Source organism: Apaloderma vittatum, unplaced genomic scaffold (genome assembly GCF_000703405.1).
Source record: "Apaloderma vittatum isolate BGI_N311 unplaced genomic scaffold, ASM70340v1 scaffold16856, whole genome shotgun sequence".
In the NCBI taxonomy this organism is placed as follows: Eukaryota; Metazoa; Chordata; class Aves; order Trogoniformes; family Trogonidae; genus Apaloderma; species Apaloderma vittatum.
The window spans coordinates 14,146-33,484 of NW_009722470.1; the positions used below are offsets into that span (position 1 = coordinate 14,146).

The 19,339-nt window shown below is 41.8% G+C and overlaps 1 protein-coding gene across 1 annotated transcript in view; it reads right to left on the reverse strand.

Moving 5' to 3' along the window:
• Nucleotides 1-2,086: 2,086 nt before the first annotated feature.
• Nucleotides 2,087-19,339, reverse strand: part of AFTPH (aftiphilin) — a 35,796-nt gene continuing 18,543 nt past the window's right edge. Inside the window, exons 6-9 of the mRNA XM_009871792.1 lie at nucleotides 14,830-14,890; nucleotides 13,135-13,218; nucleotides 9,159-9,282; nucleotides 2,087-3,310 (exon numbers count right to left, since the gene is read on the reverse strand). Of these exons, the coding sequence (XP_009870094.1) occupies nucleotides 3,166-3,310; nucleotides 9,159-9,282; nucleotides 13,135-13,218; nucleotides 14,830-14,890 (414 nt within the window). The 3' untranslated portion in view covers nucleotides 2,087-3,165. The remainder of the gene's footprint in view (nucleotides 3,311-9,158; nucleotides 9,283-13,134; nucleotides 13,219-14,829; nucleotides 14,891-19,339) is intronic.

The following is a 19,339-nucleotide window of genomic DNA, read 5'->3' on the forward strand; positions in this document are numbered from 1 at the left end:
ATGATACGAGCAGAGCCCAGCTCTTCTTCGCAGTTGTTCAGAGCTCGCTTCACAGCGGGAGTTTTGGACTTTGCTTCGTGGCCACGTTCCAACTCAGGCGGTTGCAGCCGAACGGAGCGTCCTCTGCAGCTCCCGTCGGGCGGGCGCACGAGTGCCTGGCTATTAGGTGACACCAGCTCTCAAGTGAACGTGATGCACGTTGACACGTCTGATGACAACGCGCAGCAACGCGTTATGTGCAGAAAAGCATCAATTACACCCTGCCCATAAACCTACTGGCGAGATTGAACGAGATAAGGCACGCTGCGTCAACGGGAACAGCCGGGAAGGACAACCCCGATGCAGCCGGATCTGCCAGAGAAAACTTTCTGTGCAAGAACAAAGCTGCCTCTACAAGACAGGAGGAGAGAGGCAGAGGAGCCTGTCTGTCCATCCCACAATCAACGAGAAAGAAAGGAACTTAAGCGAGGAGGTGAAAAGGCACCCAGCTCCAAAGGCTGAATTTAGATGCAAGATTTATGTCTTTCAGCAGTGTCAAGGTCTGCAGGATGCAATTTTTTATTTTTCTTTTTATTTTGGCAGAAAGAACATAAAACCCCCATAAACACACTCCAGGTAGTACCAGGTTTCACAGAGTTTCAGATTGGCACATCAGTCACAACAGAAATCGCCTTTTCTCCCTGCCATTTCTTCCCCCTCCCCCATGTACGGCGGGCCACAACTACGGCACTTGGAGACTGGAAGACAAATGGGCAGCTGCCTCTGGAGGCAATTGTGAGGAGACTAAAGATCAACTTGCAGCTGGCACTTCCACCCCCACCTCTCCTTAATACTTCAGTCCACTTGCTGCCAGACGAGGATCATGAGTCAGCTCCTAAACATATTCTCCTTGGAACAATAGCTCCAGCCCTCTGCAGCAGCCATACCACCACTCCGGCTCCGAGGGACACGCCACGGCGGCGAAAACAAAAGGACCCATTTTAACCTAGAGCAGCCCAACACCAGTGAGATGATAAGCACGCACACCAAAGGACACGATGCTGAACCTGAGAGCTCAGCAGAGCTGATTTTGACACGTCACAGGCATGAAGTCAGTACTGTAACGAAAACCTGCCACAGCAGCACAGAGAAGTGGTTTTGGGGCTCCGGGGAAAAGCAGATGGCTTTTGCACAAACCTTTTCAGCTACTACAGGGTGCAGTTTCATACCACAGCATTGTTGTGCTGCAGTGCTAATGAGAGGACAAAGCAGCTGATTTAGTCTAACAGATGAACTTTATGACAACCACAGGAGCTTCTCTCTCAATTCGGAGTAGTCACCAGTCACCAAAACTCCCGTGTTCACAAAGGTGGCATTCTAGCACCCACCTCTCCAGGACATTTCCAGAAGGAAAAAAACAAAAAAACAAAAAACACTTCCTGTTGCAGGGACAACATTTCAGCCTACTAGGTAATGACAAACTCTGACTTTTCTGTCCCAGGTGCATTGGAGATTTCTCAGATGTTGATGAACCGGTGGTGACTACCAAGCTGCATGTAGTTACACACCGGAGAGCCTATGCCCATGCAAAGCACCCTCAAAAAGCTTCAGCACCCAGAGCGTGCCTCACCTGCAGTCTGCAGAAATCACCTGAGGAGATGCTGCTCAAAGAGCTACAGCGCAAGCTGACATGTTCGGAAACTTTAGCGTGTGCTACACTTACATTTTTATTCCTGGCTAAGAAAGAGGCAAAAGCAAGTGTCCTTGTCTCATCTCACCACAGCTTGCGTTTCCTACGGCTGAGTATCGCCAATCACTTTGACGAAGTCTCTACACCAAAATACCGACGCATCTCCACCCACGTTGCCCTATGAGCCACAAGGCAAGTTGGAGACAGAAGTAAAAGATGACACCACGACACGCTCAGAGAGACGGGACAAGAACAATCTGCTCCTCCTCCTGCAGGGCCCCGACAGGCGTGTGGTGTGCGACGGCGCAACACAAAGCGGGAGGTTCTGCTGCTAAGGCAGAGCATCGAATTTACCATCAGCAGAAATGTGAATAACGCATCCGTTCTGTATAATAAGAGAGCAGACTATATACATACTTATCTTTTAAATTATTTTATTTTGTGTAAGCTAAAAGGAAATTTACACACTTAAATCTCAAAAGACCTTGGGCATGCACATTGACCTTTTTCGAGGTTCTTCTACATAGCTCTCTTTTTTCCATAGGAATTTCCCCAGACATTTACAACCCATAGTTTTTTACTGTATATACAGCCTAAAACCATAGCAATCTATGATTATGTCATTTTACACTGTGCAAAATCAAACAGGAATAGTGGTACAAGAGAACATAAAAATCTGTAACAGGTAAATTTCATTGTAAGACATTCATAGAGTTTTGGTCCTTCTTTTCCAAATCAAACTGATTAAAAGCAGACAACCTTCTAACGACCCCCAAAAATCAAGTGTTTAGACAGTGATCCATAACTGGAACAAGAGGTTACTGACAGCATACCTTTCCAAAGGCTATCGAGGGACAGAGCCACTCTATTGAAGTTTAAGAACACAAAAACTGAGCAGCCAATCAAACAGGGGGAGGGGACAGGGGAGAAGAAAAGGAAAAACACATCTTAAGTCTGTTAAAACACAAAAGAAATTACTGGGTTTTAAAGAAATAACAACTGAAAACCCGCAAAGGGACAATGTAACCTTTTGTGTTTTTTTTTTTTTCCCCAGCAATAAGTATTTTAATATATGCAGGAAAGAAAAAGATGCTCAATGCAACCTGAAAACCTTTAAGGGGGCCTTCACAGACTGTAAAGATTGAAGTTTTCATTATGTGTTTTTAGGATTTTTTTTTTTTTTAAAACTTTTTAAAGTTTTGTAAGAAGGACACCACCAGTGTATTTCACAAAGACATAAATGTATACACCCCAGCACAACAAAAAGAATAGATCTTCAAAAAGATTTACCCCCAATTATTTACATTTTTCTCTAATATAAATTTAGGACTCCAGTATGTAAATAAATATACATTACTATGTATACCTTTCTAGTGCTGCTTACCAACAAATCATCTGAACTTGATTTTTTTTTTTAATTAAAGCAAGATTGCTTTTTACAACCCACAGAGGGAAGGAAAAAAAAAATCAATAGAAAACGTCCAATTCACATCACTTTAGTCTACCTTTTCTTGGCAGCTTGTTGAAGGTGTTAATGTGGCTGGGAACATCAACACCTTGGCATGCATGAAAGTTAAGTCAGGAAGGCTAGAAATCACCTTGGCAGCCTCTTCACTAAGATGTTCTTCCTTTTTAGGCTTCCTGTTGAGAAGAAAAGGACAAAGCGCATTAATGCAGTACCTGGTATCTTTCGGATCGCTGAAAGAATCACCGATTGAACCGACGTTCTGTCAGCTTTCTGCCATCGACAGGCACTTGTGTAAGCGACCTGAAAGCAGCCTAATGTCGTAACACCTACCTGCCTATCAACAAAAGGTTAACACAGAAAGCCAGCAAAATATTCCTGTATATTGCTGAAATAAGGAAAAAACCTAATTTCTATTCAGATGCTGATTTTCATTAAGTTGGTTTTTTTGCAGGATCCAGCGTGAGGAGACAATGATGCCCCCATTCCAGGGATAAGACAATAGGAGCATCTCTTCCAAACTACCTAAATCCAGTAGAATCCTCCAAAGTAAAGCAGAAAAATCCTGAAGGGACACCAACAAGTTCCTAACTTCCTTGTTAACACTTTTTAAAATAAAAAAAAGGTACTTCTGTTGCGTTTACAACATGACTGTTCTCCGATTATACATCACACCACTCCACACCACGATGCACAAACCCTTTTCCTCCCCTCAGGGCTCAGCAGCAGCAGAAGGTGGCTCACGGCTTCTCGCTTTGAAGTGCGGTTCTAGGTACAGCCCTAAGGGAGCACACAGCAGTCTGGGAATCACTGGTGTTTCACAGGAATTACTGAGCACAAATGAAGAGAGAGGCCTGAATTCTGGGTCGAATTCTGGGTGAAGCCTGGCTCAGAATGCTACAGACAACCCCCGCTCCCCTGCCCAAACATCCACACTCTACAGACGCCTGGCTCGTCTCTGAAGAACACTGCCTCTTACCAGAAACACTGGTGTTCCATCAAACATTATTCCAGTTCCAAAAAGACACTTGCTGTACCTTCTAACTTTAGAAAATCTACCTAAATAAACTCTGTTATCTTTGGGGCTAAGACAAGACTCGAACCAAACAGACTGCCTTTCCCTAGAACGCTTCAGAAATTTCCTTTCTCTATCTTGTCTTAGCCATAAACTTCAAAACAACCCTGTGAGAGGGCAATGACCACTCCAATTACAAGGCAGCATGTACTTATATTTTCTTCCGTCAGCACCTATCAGGACCACTTCCTGAGCTGAGAGCAGGGGAAAGCGAGGGGCTGCGTGCTTAAGCAGGAGTTTCAGAATTTCGTAACTAGGAAAAGGAGAAAAGAGCTGAAGTCAAGCTCATCCCTGACATCACTAATCACCATGTTGACACTGAACCTCCACTTTTGCTTGCAACTTTAAATCTCCACTTGATGAAAGATCTATAGATGAGGCAGCCTAGATACTAAGTCTCACTTTCCTTAACTAGAACAGCAATATTTTCTTTTCTTTGCTGCAGTGGAATTTCATGAGCCACTGACTAGGCAGATTACCAAATTCTGGAAGATAAACAAAGCTGTGTGCTGGATTTACTGAAAGACAAAGCAAAGAGCCAATACATGCTTCCTTCTCTAACTTGGGTCAGCTGTTTGCACTCGAAGGACTATCTCTGAGCTGTTGAAACGTGGCTCTCTCCCGCCACTGCGTTATCAGTATCTGGTGCCACTATTAGCAATTGCTTACACAAGCCTCTTAAAGGTACAAACTCTCGGTGATCGAGGCCTTAGAGCTAACAAAGGAGCGTTTGACAGAGGAAGCCAAAGGAAGAGGGCTGACTCACAGATCTGCATTAAAAGCAGTTCCTGCAATTGTTAATCAGGCACCGAGATGGAGCTCACACGCTCCGCGCTATTTATATGCCTCTTCCTCTTCTGCTCAACTGTGGCACGTTACGAAATGGCACCTCTGGGTCCCAGAGGCAGCGTCGCGTTTTACCGGGTGGTCGTAGGCAGCACCTTCCTCACGGGATGAAGCTATTGCTGCTGCCACACTGGCTGGTCTCTGCAACCCCACCGCGGGACGGGCACATCAAGCGAGCAGTCAGACGTGAGTCTCACCCAACTCCTGAACGCTCCCCTCCTGGCTAGATGCCCTTCGCAATAATTTATCTACTTAACGCGCTCTATAAAAAGTATCTATAAAGAAGGACGAGCTGACACACTAACAGAGCAAACATTGCTTAACTGACCAAGTTACAGACAGATACAATCACCTCGGTGCAGAGGAGGATGAGGCGGCCTAAAATCTCTATTCCTCGATAAAGAAGGGCAGGTTCTGTCGGGAGACAACTGAACTGGACACTGCCATACCCTTTCTGGATAACAGTCAACGCCATCCGCAGCAAATATCTCCAGGGCAACCCTAAAGAGCTACTCACTAACCCCTAAATTTAAAAGGCAAAGTAGCATCATCACTGCAGATTCTTTTCACCCTTGAAACTCACCAAACCATCCGGTAACTGCGGCATCTTTTGACAGAAGCACGAGACATAACCACGTCGGGCGCATGAATTTCAGTCACCACTCTTGCTGAAGATGTTCCCATTGTCAAGAGCTTCTTTTGCTAAACGCTGCTCTGCGGCAGGGAGGGCACTGCAGAGCTTCTCCTGCTCATGCACTCTTAAGAGTTTTAAGATTTAAGAGTAATTAAGATACCACAGCTTACGGAATGGACACCCAAGTGAGTGGATTGTCAGTGGCAGCTGTACTACTTCTGCCTGCTTTGGAACCCGAACTTGGGATCACTAAGCCATGAAAGGACCCAATCCTGGCTCAAAACAACACCTCTGTCCCATTCAGATTTTAAAACTACCCTCTACAAAGCACATACTCCTCTTACACACATAAGGCCTGGAGCAACCTGGTCTCCTTGAGAGGCGTCCCAGCCCATGGCAGGGGGGTTGGATTAGATGATTTCTAAGATCCCTTCCGACCTATAATTCTATGATACGCTCGGTTATGTTTCCTCCCAATACAGAGGACAGAAAGAAAGCCCTGACTCAAGCAGTTGTGCCAGCCCATCTACCTACTGGCACGAAGTTGTCTTTTCAAAGGCTCGTAACACTAAGCCGTAAGAAATTAGCCACACTGCCGGGCAGGAAAGTTGTTCAAAGACGACTTAGCAAGACATAGGTAATGCTTTGTCGATGCGTCACTCACACCTCAGTGTCCTGTTGCGCGTTCCAACCCCCTTCTGCAGTGTTCAAGTCTCTCAGGACTTCAGTCAGCTCTCAGGTTTGCAAAGGGTTTTGTGGACAGCCCGAGCAAGGCCAGGCTCTAATGGCAACAACGAGTTAATTAGAGAAATGTACTTGGAAAAAAAATTAAAAAAAAAAAATCACTCTGAAATTAAGAGCTAGACTGCTCCCTTCGACATCGTCCCCAACGAGTCCTTCCAGCTTAAATGTGGGTTTTGACCAATTCTTGGAAAGGTATCAGTGCTCTGCTTTCCCTCAAAAAGGCTGCAGATAAACTCTTGATCTCTGCCAATCCCAAGGAACCGGGGAAGGCTGCAGTCTCTGTGGAATGCTGTACCGCATCTCTGGCCTTCAACACTTAACGCTGCCATCAAGGCTTCAGGCTCAAGCTGAGGGGAAAGTTTCTCTTCCTCTCCTGACCTTTTTCTTCCAAGAAACTGATCTTCCAGCTTCAAGAGATGGGTTTGCAAGGAAAAGATGGGGCTGTTTCAGACAAAGACGACTCTTCACATGGCTTCCTACAGCTGTGCAACGGTATTTTCACTCTAAACTTCACCCTAGAGATCCTGAGTTCAGACAAGTTCCAGACATCAGACAGCCCCAGCACAACTGAAGTTGTCATCAAAGTGATGCTAAGCCACCGGCCACATCTTCCCCGACCTCCTACCATCAATGGCAAAGAGCCCGTATTTCCAGGTCAGCGCATGAACGTCATCCTCATTGAGTTGGCTGTACCCTGCTACTTCTACCTTAAAATCTCCAGATCATTAAGAATTAAAAAAACCCCAACAAACAAACATAAAACAAAACCCCAAAACAAAAGAAAAACAATCTTATTACTAAAAGCTAACAGGGTGCAACACATTTAGCATGCTGACGAGATAAGACCTCATCTTCCTGAAGGTTTCTAGCTTGAGAAACAGAAAACCAGACTGCTTTTCTTTTGGAGAGCATGAAATCCATAAAGGAAGCACACTGGAAACGTGTAAAATTCAGAGCTGACAAACACATACAAACATTAAACACTGCAAAGAGCTACTTTAAACCAGCTAATCCTTGTGTGTTTCTCAACTTAAGCACCAAGTCTGAGGTCCCCAGCCTCTCTCTACAGCCCGATATATTGCTAGAGCACAGATCTAGAACTACTTCCTACAATGCTCTCCAGAAGGAGGGAGGAACTTTGCATCTGGATAAAGAGCTTTAACAGTGCAAGTAAGAGCTTTCAAACGCGCCGTGGAAGCAACCTAAACCCCTCGTATCAAAACACAACACAGAAAACTGACAGTCAACATACAATTTCAGGAAAGCAGATTTTCCTGCTCCTTTGTAAAGAAAAGGTAAGCTAATACATCTTAAGGCAAACAAGCAGGTAAAAAAAAAAAAAATCTACGAGTGGAGATAAAATAAATTAATAAAGATACATTTAGCACTGTATGTCCTGCTGCGAATTTGACTTGGAGTATACTGCAAAAATATTTCAACTCTATGTTTTCTAATCAGTGAAAGTCCAGCTCTCCCACTAATCTGTCTTCAGAAAGAGCATAAGCACTTCATCGACAGAAAACCAGGCGATCCAAAAGCTGAGACACAAAGATCAGCGTTGAAGTGTGGAGTTCCCTCTACTGGTTCTCCCCTGACATTTCACGCCGTGTTGATCTTTTTTAATTCAGTGTTCACTTTGAACATTTGCACTGCAGGAAAACTAGCCAGATAGGTTCCTCAACGGACAAACACGTTTTAGAAGAGCTCTTGAAAATGATAGTTTTAGTAATTTGAGGAAAGCCAGCTATCTCCCCCCACTACAAATCACTACATTTGCCACAACGCTTCAACCACGCCTCCTCTGTAGGTTCTATGCTACATGGAAACACATCTGGAGGGCTGAATAAACCCTAAAAGCTCACTTACAAGCCAGGATATGTTACTTTATTAGTTGCAAAGCAGTTAATATTTGTTAAATGTTGAGGCATGCACCTCCTCAACAAGAGGAACGTTCTCCTTGGTGAGAATCACTCAGCGATTCTTTTAACGGGCACAGACATTAATGACGTGTTAAGACAGTCCAGGATCCTACTGCTCAGACACATATTCAAAAATAAACCCAAATAACAAGCTTATAAATGGAGAGACTATTCTGTATCCACTCAACAGGCCAGACTTCACGGAAGACATTTGACACCTAAAGCCTTTATATAGTCTCTACTTTAAAAAAAAAAGAAATAGAGAAGATCTTTCACATGAGATCCATGAAGCAAAAAGGACATCCTAAACCAACTACACGCTTGTTCCTTAACCTGAAACAGCAAAATTAATCTGATGACTGGTCTCTGAAGTAACAGATGCTAGAAACATATGGGAAAAAATGAATAATAGCTTCATTATTAGCCAGTTTTATCATTTTACTTGTGCAACATTCCGCATCTATAAATTACTCCGTGGTTCAGTTTACCCTTCCATTCTTAGGGATCAGCTCTGCTCTTCAGAAAGTTGCTTCCTCCGGTTCAGTCTCTGGCTCTAACTTTTCAATTTATGCCCTGTTGATCTTTTTCTTTCAGCTCGTTAACCGTTTCCCGTCTTACTTTAGAGTTCTACGATAATTCGAAATATGAACTACAGTATTGTGAATTTTATATTTCAATTCCATTGCCAAATTTAAGCCTTTTGATCATTTGAGAACTTCTGACCTAAAACTGCGCACACATTCACTCCTCAACATTTCGTGCCACCCTTAGAAAAAGAACTAAAAAGGACAACGAAGTGTATTTACCTTGTGGACGTGCTTGCCTTCTCCACTGTGGACATGAGTCTTGCGAACGCATCAGTCACTCTGGTGCTTGCATTGGAAGTTTCCAGTTTTGAGGTTGTCAATTCATACAACTCAGGATCCACACCTTATAGTATAAAAGGATAATCAGTGATGGTTGGAGGCAAGGATGGCCTTAATTAGCCACACACCAACTTGCTAGAGACTGTTTTCTGTAAACATCTGAATCATTCATGATTTCCAGATACGTGAAAAGAACACGACAGAACACGCCTGCGTTTCTGAAACGCTGTCCTCTCTCCCCACCCTTGGTCAGTAGTTTTTATGGTTGTACTACACAACACACACACTTTGGATCGAGTCTGCATACAAGGTCTCAGTCTAAGAGCAAACAAAAAAGCCATTTACCTTTTAGAGTGAAACACCTGTAAAAACTGTGTTGAAATGGATTGTTTCAATTACTTTGACTCAACTGTTTGTATTAAAAGAACGCTGCGAGTTAGCAGTGCCCACCTCTACAACGAGAGATTACACGCAACACTGTGCGCATTAGAGAGCATTTAACACCCTGACTTTTCACAAGAGCTTGTGCTAAAAAATTTTATTGAGGAAAAGCAGCTTCTGTGATGCATACAAGTGGAATGACTTTAAAAAAACCTTAGACTAGTATGCATAATGACACCAAAACTTTCAGTTTTCATCCACATACGTGGATGTTTCAGCCTCTGTTTCCCAGTTCCAGATACCCTGAGTCAGACGCTGAATTTTGGCATCACACATCTTCTGAATGGATTTAAAATTTCATCAGCCAAAGTCATTGTGAAAACAATGCAAACAAACCTGCATCTAAAAAAATACATATGTATGGGTGAAATTCCACCTGGCTAATATCAAGCATTTCATCCCAATAGGGAGTAGCTCTAGAATTTCCAGATATAAAGTACTTTCTCTTTTAAAAATTCTCTCTGAATAAGAATTACCAAAATAAATCAAGAGGACTGTTACAACACATTTTGTTGCTCAGAAGCATTTAAAATGGGTGATATTCCTCTAGTTACAGTTTCAGCTTTTTTATGCTTCATGGGTGCACATGCACCACCCACCATTAGAAATAGTCTTCAAAAACACATGTGGAATTTTTGTACAGAAACATCGTGGGGTTTTTTTTAAAGACACCTGAGTTCTAAACAAGTCTAACACTGCTCGTGCCAGCGGGTTTGGACAACGCAGAAGCGTTTGGGGCTCCTGCAGAACAAACATTGCGAATACTTGGAAACAAGGGTCCCATGTAGCTATCTAATACAAAAAAATCAGCATTTATACACTCATGCGCTGATGATTTTACCCACTTTACTTGCCTTGCTCAAGACACTTTTAGAAGGACTGCTGAAATACTGAAAGATTGCTAAAAAAAATTAAAAATAAATGCCTGTGCCTATTGTTCTGCCTTTGCCACCCAGTAATTGCAGCACTACGTGTGCAATAATGTGAGGTTAATAATCCTCACACGCCTGCTTTGCATGAACTCTTCCCAAGCAGCGTCTTGACCGTTCATCATTTGTGCACAAGTTAAGTACTCTTCCCTTGCTAGGGAACTAAGCTGATCAAAGGTAAAATGAAGAACATCATCTGGTTAAATTGCAGGAGGTGGCAGGGTGGGGAGAAGATTTGCTCCATTTAATAGGGGTTGATTAGAAATTAATCAGCTGTCCTTTCAGTGGACGTTTTTTAAGTCTGGATTTTCAAAGTTAATTTCATCCAGCTTCATGCAAAACATCAAAATACGCTCTGTCCCGAGACCCGTATACCAAGACTTGAAGTATTGTCAGATGTTTACAGAACTTGGAAATAGAAAAAGGCCCAACTATTCCCTAAAATATCCACTTTCAACCAGGGTGAGGAAGGCTCGAAGAAGAAACACACTTTGACTTGCAGAAGCCTGCGAAATCCCATTAAGGTACAAATTGTGAAACTAATGGAAAGCAGGAGTCCTTTGACATGCAACTCTGTAACAAATGTTAAATGTAACCTTTTAAGTTGTAGCATTTAGATATTCACATTTACGGTCCTGAATTCATTTTCATTGTGGTGCAACGCCACTGCCCAATTTACCATTCCTTAGGCACCTCTTGCTCAGCTACATTTACGTTAAACTATTAACATGAAAAATAAAACAATACACTAAGTCTGTGTGAACTTTTAGAAATAAGTAACTCCCTATTCATGATACAGAATTCATTTTTTTTATTTTGTAACGTTATTTTGGCTACTGATAAAATCAAACTGAAGAGAACACAGTGTAGATCAATAATACGTAAAACTAAAGTCTTTAGAGAAAGAACAAAATTCTACTACCGGTAAAAGTTTCTTCTTTAAGCCAAAAGACCTGACAATTTGTCTTTCAATTAATAAGTTTTTAAGAGTTGCATAGTCTCCATTTTATTCCAATGTTTAGAGAACATTTAAGGAAAGCCCTGCAAAACCTTAATGAGATATTGAAGGAAAGTTAGCCACCCAAACCCCCCCAAAGCTCCTAAACACACACACAAACACACGAGCTGCAAGCCAAGAAACAAATGACTTTCCCAGAAACAAGTCAGGAGGAAAGAAAAGCCAAAACAAAACAAAATAGAACAATAAAACCACCCAAAATAGGCACTACAGGGCATACCAGGGCAGGTGACAATACCTGTAACTTGAGGAAGGAACAAAAAATAGCAATAAAAGACTAACAGAGCGCCCCTGAAGCCACCACGTGTGCACACTACGGGGACACGAGAACGTGTGCCGGGTGCTGATGACTCGCGGCGACAGAATCTCAGATTTGCTGCCCGGAGTTTCTATGACAAACCTGCCACCTTTCACCTCACAATGACATTTCTCAAGGGTGGCGGAATAAAAAGACACTTGGATTATGATGTCACAGAATTGCCTCCAATGGACAGATTTCAAAACTAAAAAAAGCAGGTTTAAAAAAAAAAATACAGTAAGAATTATAAGCACTTATTTGAAACATGGGAAAACCCAAAACTTTTTTTTTTTTAAATTCAAATCATTAAGAGGAAAAAATCCTTCCCTAGGAAAAAAGTGATTATTATGGCTTCAGGTATTGTATTGAAAGAGTATTTGCCTCATCCACTTAACCTGTGCACTGGGATAAATCCCCTAAAAGTTCCCTTCAGTTCCTGCACGAGTTTATTCAGAGCGTAGGTTTTGCAAGCTCATGCAAAACACTTGGAGCATGTCAAAACCGTGTGATTACTAAATTCAATTACTGTCACACATTATTCAATGAAGAGTGGTGCTTTCATCTGCTTTCTTATTTAAGAGAGTAAGTTGCAGACAGAAGTGCTCTGGTTTTGTAATTAATGTTCCTGAAATTCTAATGTCCCGCAAACATGCGGCTATACTTATTTTCTATTACGAATGTTGTTAAAACACTTTTTTCACCTTTTCATTTATATTAGTAATGCACACAAAGGAGAAAAAAAAAATCTATAACCTCTTGGTAGCAGCAAACCCCAGCACGGTTGGGATGTTAAGCCCTGTGACTTTATATTCAGACATAACTTCCAAATAATATTTTAATTTGGAGGCACTCATTCAGAAGAGAGACCAAGGTTTCTGGGGAATTGCTACACCTATAGCACTCTTCAATTTTTCTTAAGGGCTTAGAAAAGTTAACTTTCAAAATTTCTCATCTGAAACAAGTGGTTTAACATCTCATTTGCAAGAGCACAAGAGCCACTCATTCCCTCAGCACGCGACACACGCAGAGCCAGCAGCACCTTCTAAACCCCCTGCATCGATACAGAACATCGGGAAACAGAACAAAGATTAAAGGAACAACACAGCAGAGAGACATCTGAGAGAAACAGAGCGCAACATTTCCCCTTGTTTATAGGAAAGTCAAGTGATGTGCTCATGCTTTTAGTAAGTCGTTATAATATTACAGTTGTGGTTTTAACACTCTGCTGACCTGGGATTGTGGTGGTGCTGCTAGAGCTACTGTCATCCACGGGCCCAAAGAAATCAAGGTTCAGAAGAGTGGAACCTCCACTAGCTTGAAATTCAGTGACCGTGTTGGTAGGCAGCCATATAGAAGGTAAGCCAAGGGAGGGGTTTATGTGTAAAAAGGGGTAAGACACACACTTGAACATGCAAGTTATAATTAGTACTCAGTAGGCAATTTAAAAATTGACATGAAAACAATGCTTACAGGATTAGTCTGTACCTTCTAAAATGTTAACAACTTAATTCAGTGCATGTTTCCTCATGTACAATGCAGCAAGGAAAGCAACACTAGTGACTTTAAAATAGAATTATTTATTTCAGTCTAAAAATGGAAGAGAACCAGCACGAGCCAGAGAGAAAGAGGTGACCAGTTAAAGGGAAACAATATATAGGTCAATTGATAGTTAGACTGTAGTGGGCTTTTTCTCCCCTTCTTTCTTCAGGGAGACTTAGCAGATCCCCAAATAGCAAGGATTCAGAAAAACCCACCCCACTTTATTCTGTAGCAGCTTTAAGCTACTATTTACGGTTATGTGAAAGCGGCGTGAACGCTGGGTACCAAACGCCGCTCTCGTATCCAGCTCCTCCCTGGTAAGGTATACTGTTCCCCTTTAGTACTAAAACAGAAATCAAACCAAGGTACATTTTAAAGAAGTTGTTTGTTAAAAAGAAAGCATGATGATTGAGGTAATAAAGACACCAGACAACAGCAAAAGGGTCCATCCAGGCTTTCCTTCAGCACCCCGGCATTGCGGTCCGAGCCCTCGCACCCCGCGCGTTCTGAAAGGCCGCGAGGCAACGCCAGCGCTGCGCGAGATGCGGGTTACTTTGGGCTGGCTTTGGGACAACTTATGTGTCAGGAGCTGCTCGCGGTTAGCGGGCTCCTCACAGGTTTCTAGCCTGTCAACCAAACAAGTTTCCAAGACTTGTTTTATTTCCTTTGCATGCACTTACAGTTCTGACAGGGGAGGCGGTGGCACAACTCACTTGGCTATTAAAATAGACACAGGTGAAGGGTCTTTTATGTGATAACTATACACATTTACAGATATAAATAAGTTTGTAGCTACCTCTTCAATTTAATGTATTAGCCGTAATTGGCTCGAGTGTAAGCAAAAGTAGTAACAGATGAAGTCACATTTCTGAAATATAAAATAATCTGTACATCTGAAAACTTTCAGCTCAAGGAGTTTATCTTTTGCAAACAGTTTGCCATTAAAATATTGTGCTTGCTTTGAATTAGCCACTATACACAAGTTTGTCATTCAAAGGACGTCTAAAGAGAGAGTCCACTGACGAAAATACTTTTCAGAAGTAAAATTTGTCAATCTAAAATGCTCATTTGTTCAGTTTCATTATAATCTGCAGTTACACATAATGAAGTGTTAATATTGCCACTGTGTCACGAGCATATGGCAGAAATCTAAAATAATACTTAGAATTTTTCAGACTACATAATACTTCACATAGGGCTACAGTTAATCAGAAAGAAAGCCTGAATTTCCAAAGTTAGGAGTAAGAAATAAATATTTTATATATATATATATATATGTATGTGTGTGTGTGTATTAAAAAAATAATCAGCAGATAGATGTTTGTCTGAACTTTGTAGCTTTCTTATCTCTAGCTCTGGTGCTAGAGGCTCTACGGAGAGACGTACCATCTAAAGGGTTAGTAAGGCCACTGCTACTCCAGTCAAACTGGACAGGTGGTAGAGATTCCTAGAGTTGAAAAGTCAGAAATCAGATTTTATAGTCAGTTCAGGTTACAACAATGCAAAGCAGTTCAAACAACAGATTATTTTAGCGTCTGAATACCAAAAAGACAACTAAACAAGCAAGGCCCAACTTTTGGGAGACATGTGTTTTCATAATATACACTCAGAGACAAAAAAGTAGATTTGTTTTATCCCAGGAAGTCTCATTCAATTCTGAACAGAGATTAGGTAACTTCTAACTCAAATAGGGTTTGCAAATTAACTGAACCACATGAACTGGGTAATAAAAACCTTAAGGCATAGTTGAAAGTTAAACTGCTATCACGTTCATGAAAACGAGATATTTTGCATAAAAAGTTCTGTACACACAAGTGTGGGGCAAGTTTCAAACAGGGTCATCAGTGGAAGCTGTCTGCACGGCCATGCTTTGTCCTAATTATGCTTAAATCAGTTATTTACCATCTAACAGCCCATGATTCTTCTGGTTTATTTTGCTTTTAAGAGACACAATCCCTACATGTAAGTGACAAACTATCAACACCCTCCCCACTCCACCTCTTGAAAACAAACAAAAAAATAATCCTGTGACTTATTATCGTTTAACAATTAACTCATTCCAGTTTATAAACAAAGCCCTGGTGGCAATGCTTGTTCAAGAGGAGCACGGAAACGCTGACCCTTCCTGGGAGCCCATCCTTGCCTTTTTTCCTTTCCTCTTGTTAAGGACCACAAGGGTAAATCAAAGAAGCACTGGGGCCATGCTTTCCAGGGAAAGCGTGCTGAGGTGCAGTGAACTTGCAAGCGCCGCCCTCGGGTATTCTCGGGACACAAGCTGATGGGACGGTATCAGAAACGTCTGATGTAAGTTGATCTTTCTACCTCTGTGCATGACATTTCTGCTCTCTCCCCGACGAAGTCGAGAGGAACTGCTAAAGGATGTGCCCGCCCTCGGGAATTCTCGGGACACAAGCTGATGGGATGGTATCAGAAATGTCTGATGTAAGTTGATCTTTCTACCTTTGTGCATGACATTTCTGCTCTCTCCCCGAAGAAGTCGAGAGGAACTGCTAAAGGATGTGCCCTCAACTTCCAACAGAACAACCCCACTTACAGGAGAAAAGCAATCTCTGCAGCATTATCCAGAATACACCACAATTCTCGGGACACAAGCTGATGGGATGGTATCAGAAATGTCTGATGTAAGTTGATCTTTCTACCTTTGTGCATGACATTTCTGCTCTCTCCCCGAAGAAGTCGAGAGGAACTGCTAAAGGATGTGCCCTCAACTTCCAACAGAACAACCCCACTTACAGGAGAAAAGCAATCTCTGCAGCATTATCCAGAATACACCACTAGTTGTCAAGCTTTTGTATGAAGGCAGGCTTTAATTATACACTTTTTTTTTCTTAAACTTGTAAAGCTTTCAGCTACCCAGCACTGAAAAACTAGGCAGATTCACAAATCAAGACTGTGGGAACCTAAGCTGGCTTTGTACAGCCAAGCTAACTGTAAGAGAGTTTTGCTATAGATGTGTATAGAACGAAAAACTGATCTAGAGATCTCAGATGCCTTGCCTAGAAAAATATTTCCTGCCTAATGACTTAGAAATATTTCCAGTACTGAGCACAACTAGAGTCGTATTCACTCCATGGAGCTTAAGGAGCTGATGCTACACTTTTCATTTTGCTTTGGTAATGAAATTACTGCACTGACATGACTTGCATGGGAACCTAACGTTAGCAGCGGGGAGGCTACACTCTCCTCAGTAGCTCATCTGAAGTTTGCCACATCTAAAATATATTCACGTTAAAAGGAGTTTGCAAAAAAAAAAATAAAATAAATAAAAGAGAAAAAGGAGGCGAGTATGACAATTTAGTAGCTCTCTGCTCCAACCAATTCTCGCTTACTGAGGAAAACACCCACTGCATCTTGCGTCAAAAGGCTGAGTCAGGACCGGGGAGTGTGACAGAATTGCATGAAAAAGGTGGTACCGAAGGCGGGCTGAGCTTTTTCCCTTTAATAATGACTTGATTCTCAAATTGCCAACAGGAGAACAAAGGACGTGATGAATTCTTCCTAAAATGGGCGGGAAGGAAAAGTATACTCTTGTACTGATTTGGAGTGAGATTATTAAGTCTATTAATCTGCTCTGTGGGATGAGGCCATTCTCCTGACTTCAACCACTTGCAAAAAAGAGGGGGATGGCAAGTAAAGCAGACCCCACCTGGCCAGGATTTTGGCAAACCCTGGTCCACACAATAGTAACGTGAAAGGGGAGGGCAGAAGCAAAAGTTGTGTTCCGTTTCTAGTGACTTCAGCTCCAATAAACCCAACCATACCGGGATATCTGAACACAGCACTGAAACCTCAGACAACGGGGACGTGCCCTGCAAATGGGAATATAATGGTTTTGCCTTTGGAGATTGCGAGTTTGCCAGACTGCTGCATTTCCAACTATTACTTTAATAACATGTTTTAAGGAAAAGCACCCAATCTGGAAGAACACTGAAAATTGGGGCAACCTGCTCTCACTCCTCCCTCCATCTTAGGTTACAGGAACAGAAATGACAAAGCACACCGCTGCCAGGGTACTACTCTGAATGTTAGGGAAGTGAGAAAGAGGAAACTAAAATGCCTACTGGCTTTACTGCATCGTATTTCACTTGGATAAAAGTGTGACACGCTTTCACACAGTAATTTTAGAATGGCATTATGCAAGAGCTTTTATAATCCAAAAGAGTATAAAACGTAAATGTTTGTCTCTGTGCCAATAATTGCCCAAGGAAAATTAAACAAAGGAGAAAAAAAAAAGGAACTATCTTGCTGCCTTAAAGCTGGGGGAAAAAAACAGAAGGGCTTTAAATATGAATATATCAATATTTAAATATCCCATAAGTGAGCACCATGAACATTTCAGAAAAAGGTTTACAAGGAAGTAACTCATACATTTCATTGTGTGTATGCATTGGCAAAATTACAACACTTATGAAAATTATTCTTCTCAGACACCACCTCTAAGCAGCTGTCACACCTCACAGAACAGTGAGTTCTGTAGTATCTCTTACCTGCAAATCTTTTTCTCCTACCCAGTCAAAGCTACATATATTCTTGGATCTTTCTCATACGTGTAACTGGAGAGCAGTTCCAAGACAGAGCCTTTGGCTGGAGGCCAACAATATAGTAATTTGCATCTGTCATTGTTAGAAGTCCTGATGGTCCCTTATGTAATTAAAAGTGTTTTTAAAGGCTGCCACCCCATGGGGTTTAATTAAGGTTCAGTCCCTAATAACCAGCAAGTGTAAGGTACATATTTCTATTATAACCTGATCCCAAATTCAGTGGTTTACATGGATAAAGTGAGCACCTGCAGGAAAGAATTGCTAATAATCTTCTTCTAGAAAGGTTTGGGTAACTGCAGATTTCTATTCCAACACAAAACTTACTAAGCAAAACTAGGCAAGTAAGAAATCCCGCAGTTATCCTGTATGCTGTGATAAAGTTACCACTAGATTCTATCAAAAAAAGCCTCGTGCCAAAGAGAGAGAAGAGGATGCTTTGGAGCAATAGCAGAGGGGCAGAAATAACCAGATAACTTTTTTTTTTTGAGAAAGCCAAACAGAGGCAAGTAAATAAACTTGAAAACATTGTTAAGCAGGGACCAACAGCAAGAGAAAGCAGTTAACATTATGTCCAGGCAGGAACTTCCAACAAGCACTGGAATATATTTTAATTGCCCAGCCTGAAGACTTGGACATAGTGTCGAGTCTACTACAGGAGATACTGTACATTTTTTTTTAAAAAAAGTACCTATTTGAGAATCTCTTCTCCCTTAGACCTGATGTGCCTTGATAGAGCTTTTCACTTCAGACCTGCAAAGCCTCTGAGACACCACGCTTAGGTAACAGCAACAGTTATCAGGGGACTAGTTCATATTCTGTTCGCCTCACACGAGCGCACAGAAACGGAGAAATAAAGTCCCCAATTGTCACGATAAACAACAGGTCAAAGGAGAATTTAGACACAACCTTCAAATATAAAACAACGCGAGCTTACAAAAGTCATCTTTATAAGTAACGTGACAGATCAGTCAGTAACTTGCTTGAGAGGAGAAATAATAATTTCAGACATCTTTTCCTTACAGCTCGAATGATTCAGACAGAAAATTGCCCACTGTATTTCAGCAGCCTAACCAGCCCAGTGAGATCCTCTTCAGGGAATGAGGCCAAAATACAGAGAGTTTATGCAATAACTAGGAAAAATTATTGCAGCTCATTTGCTGCTTCTTTCCCTTTTCCTCTTGATTTCTAATGCTCCCAGTTTTAAATCTCTGCATGCTTTCCTCTGTTCGCCTACAACCAAAAAGCTTAGAAGGCTTTTCTATGTTTCTACAAATGTTCTTTCCACTCCTACTTCTGCATCATCACAGTCTTTCTTCTAGAGCCTTTTTCCCTCA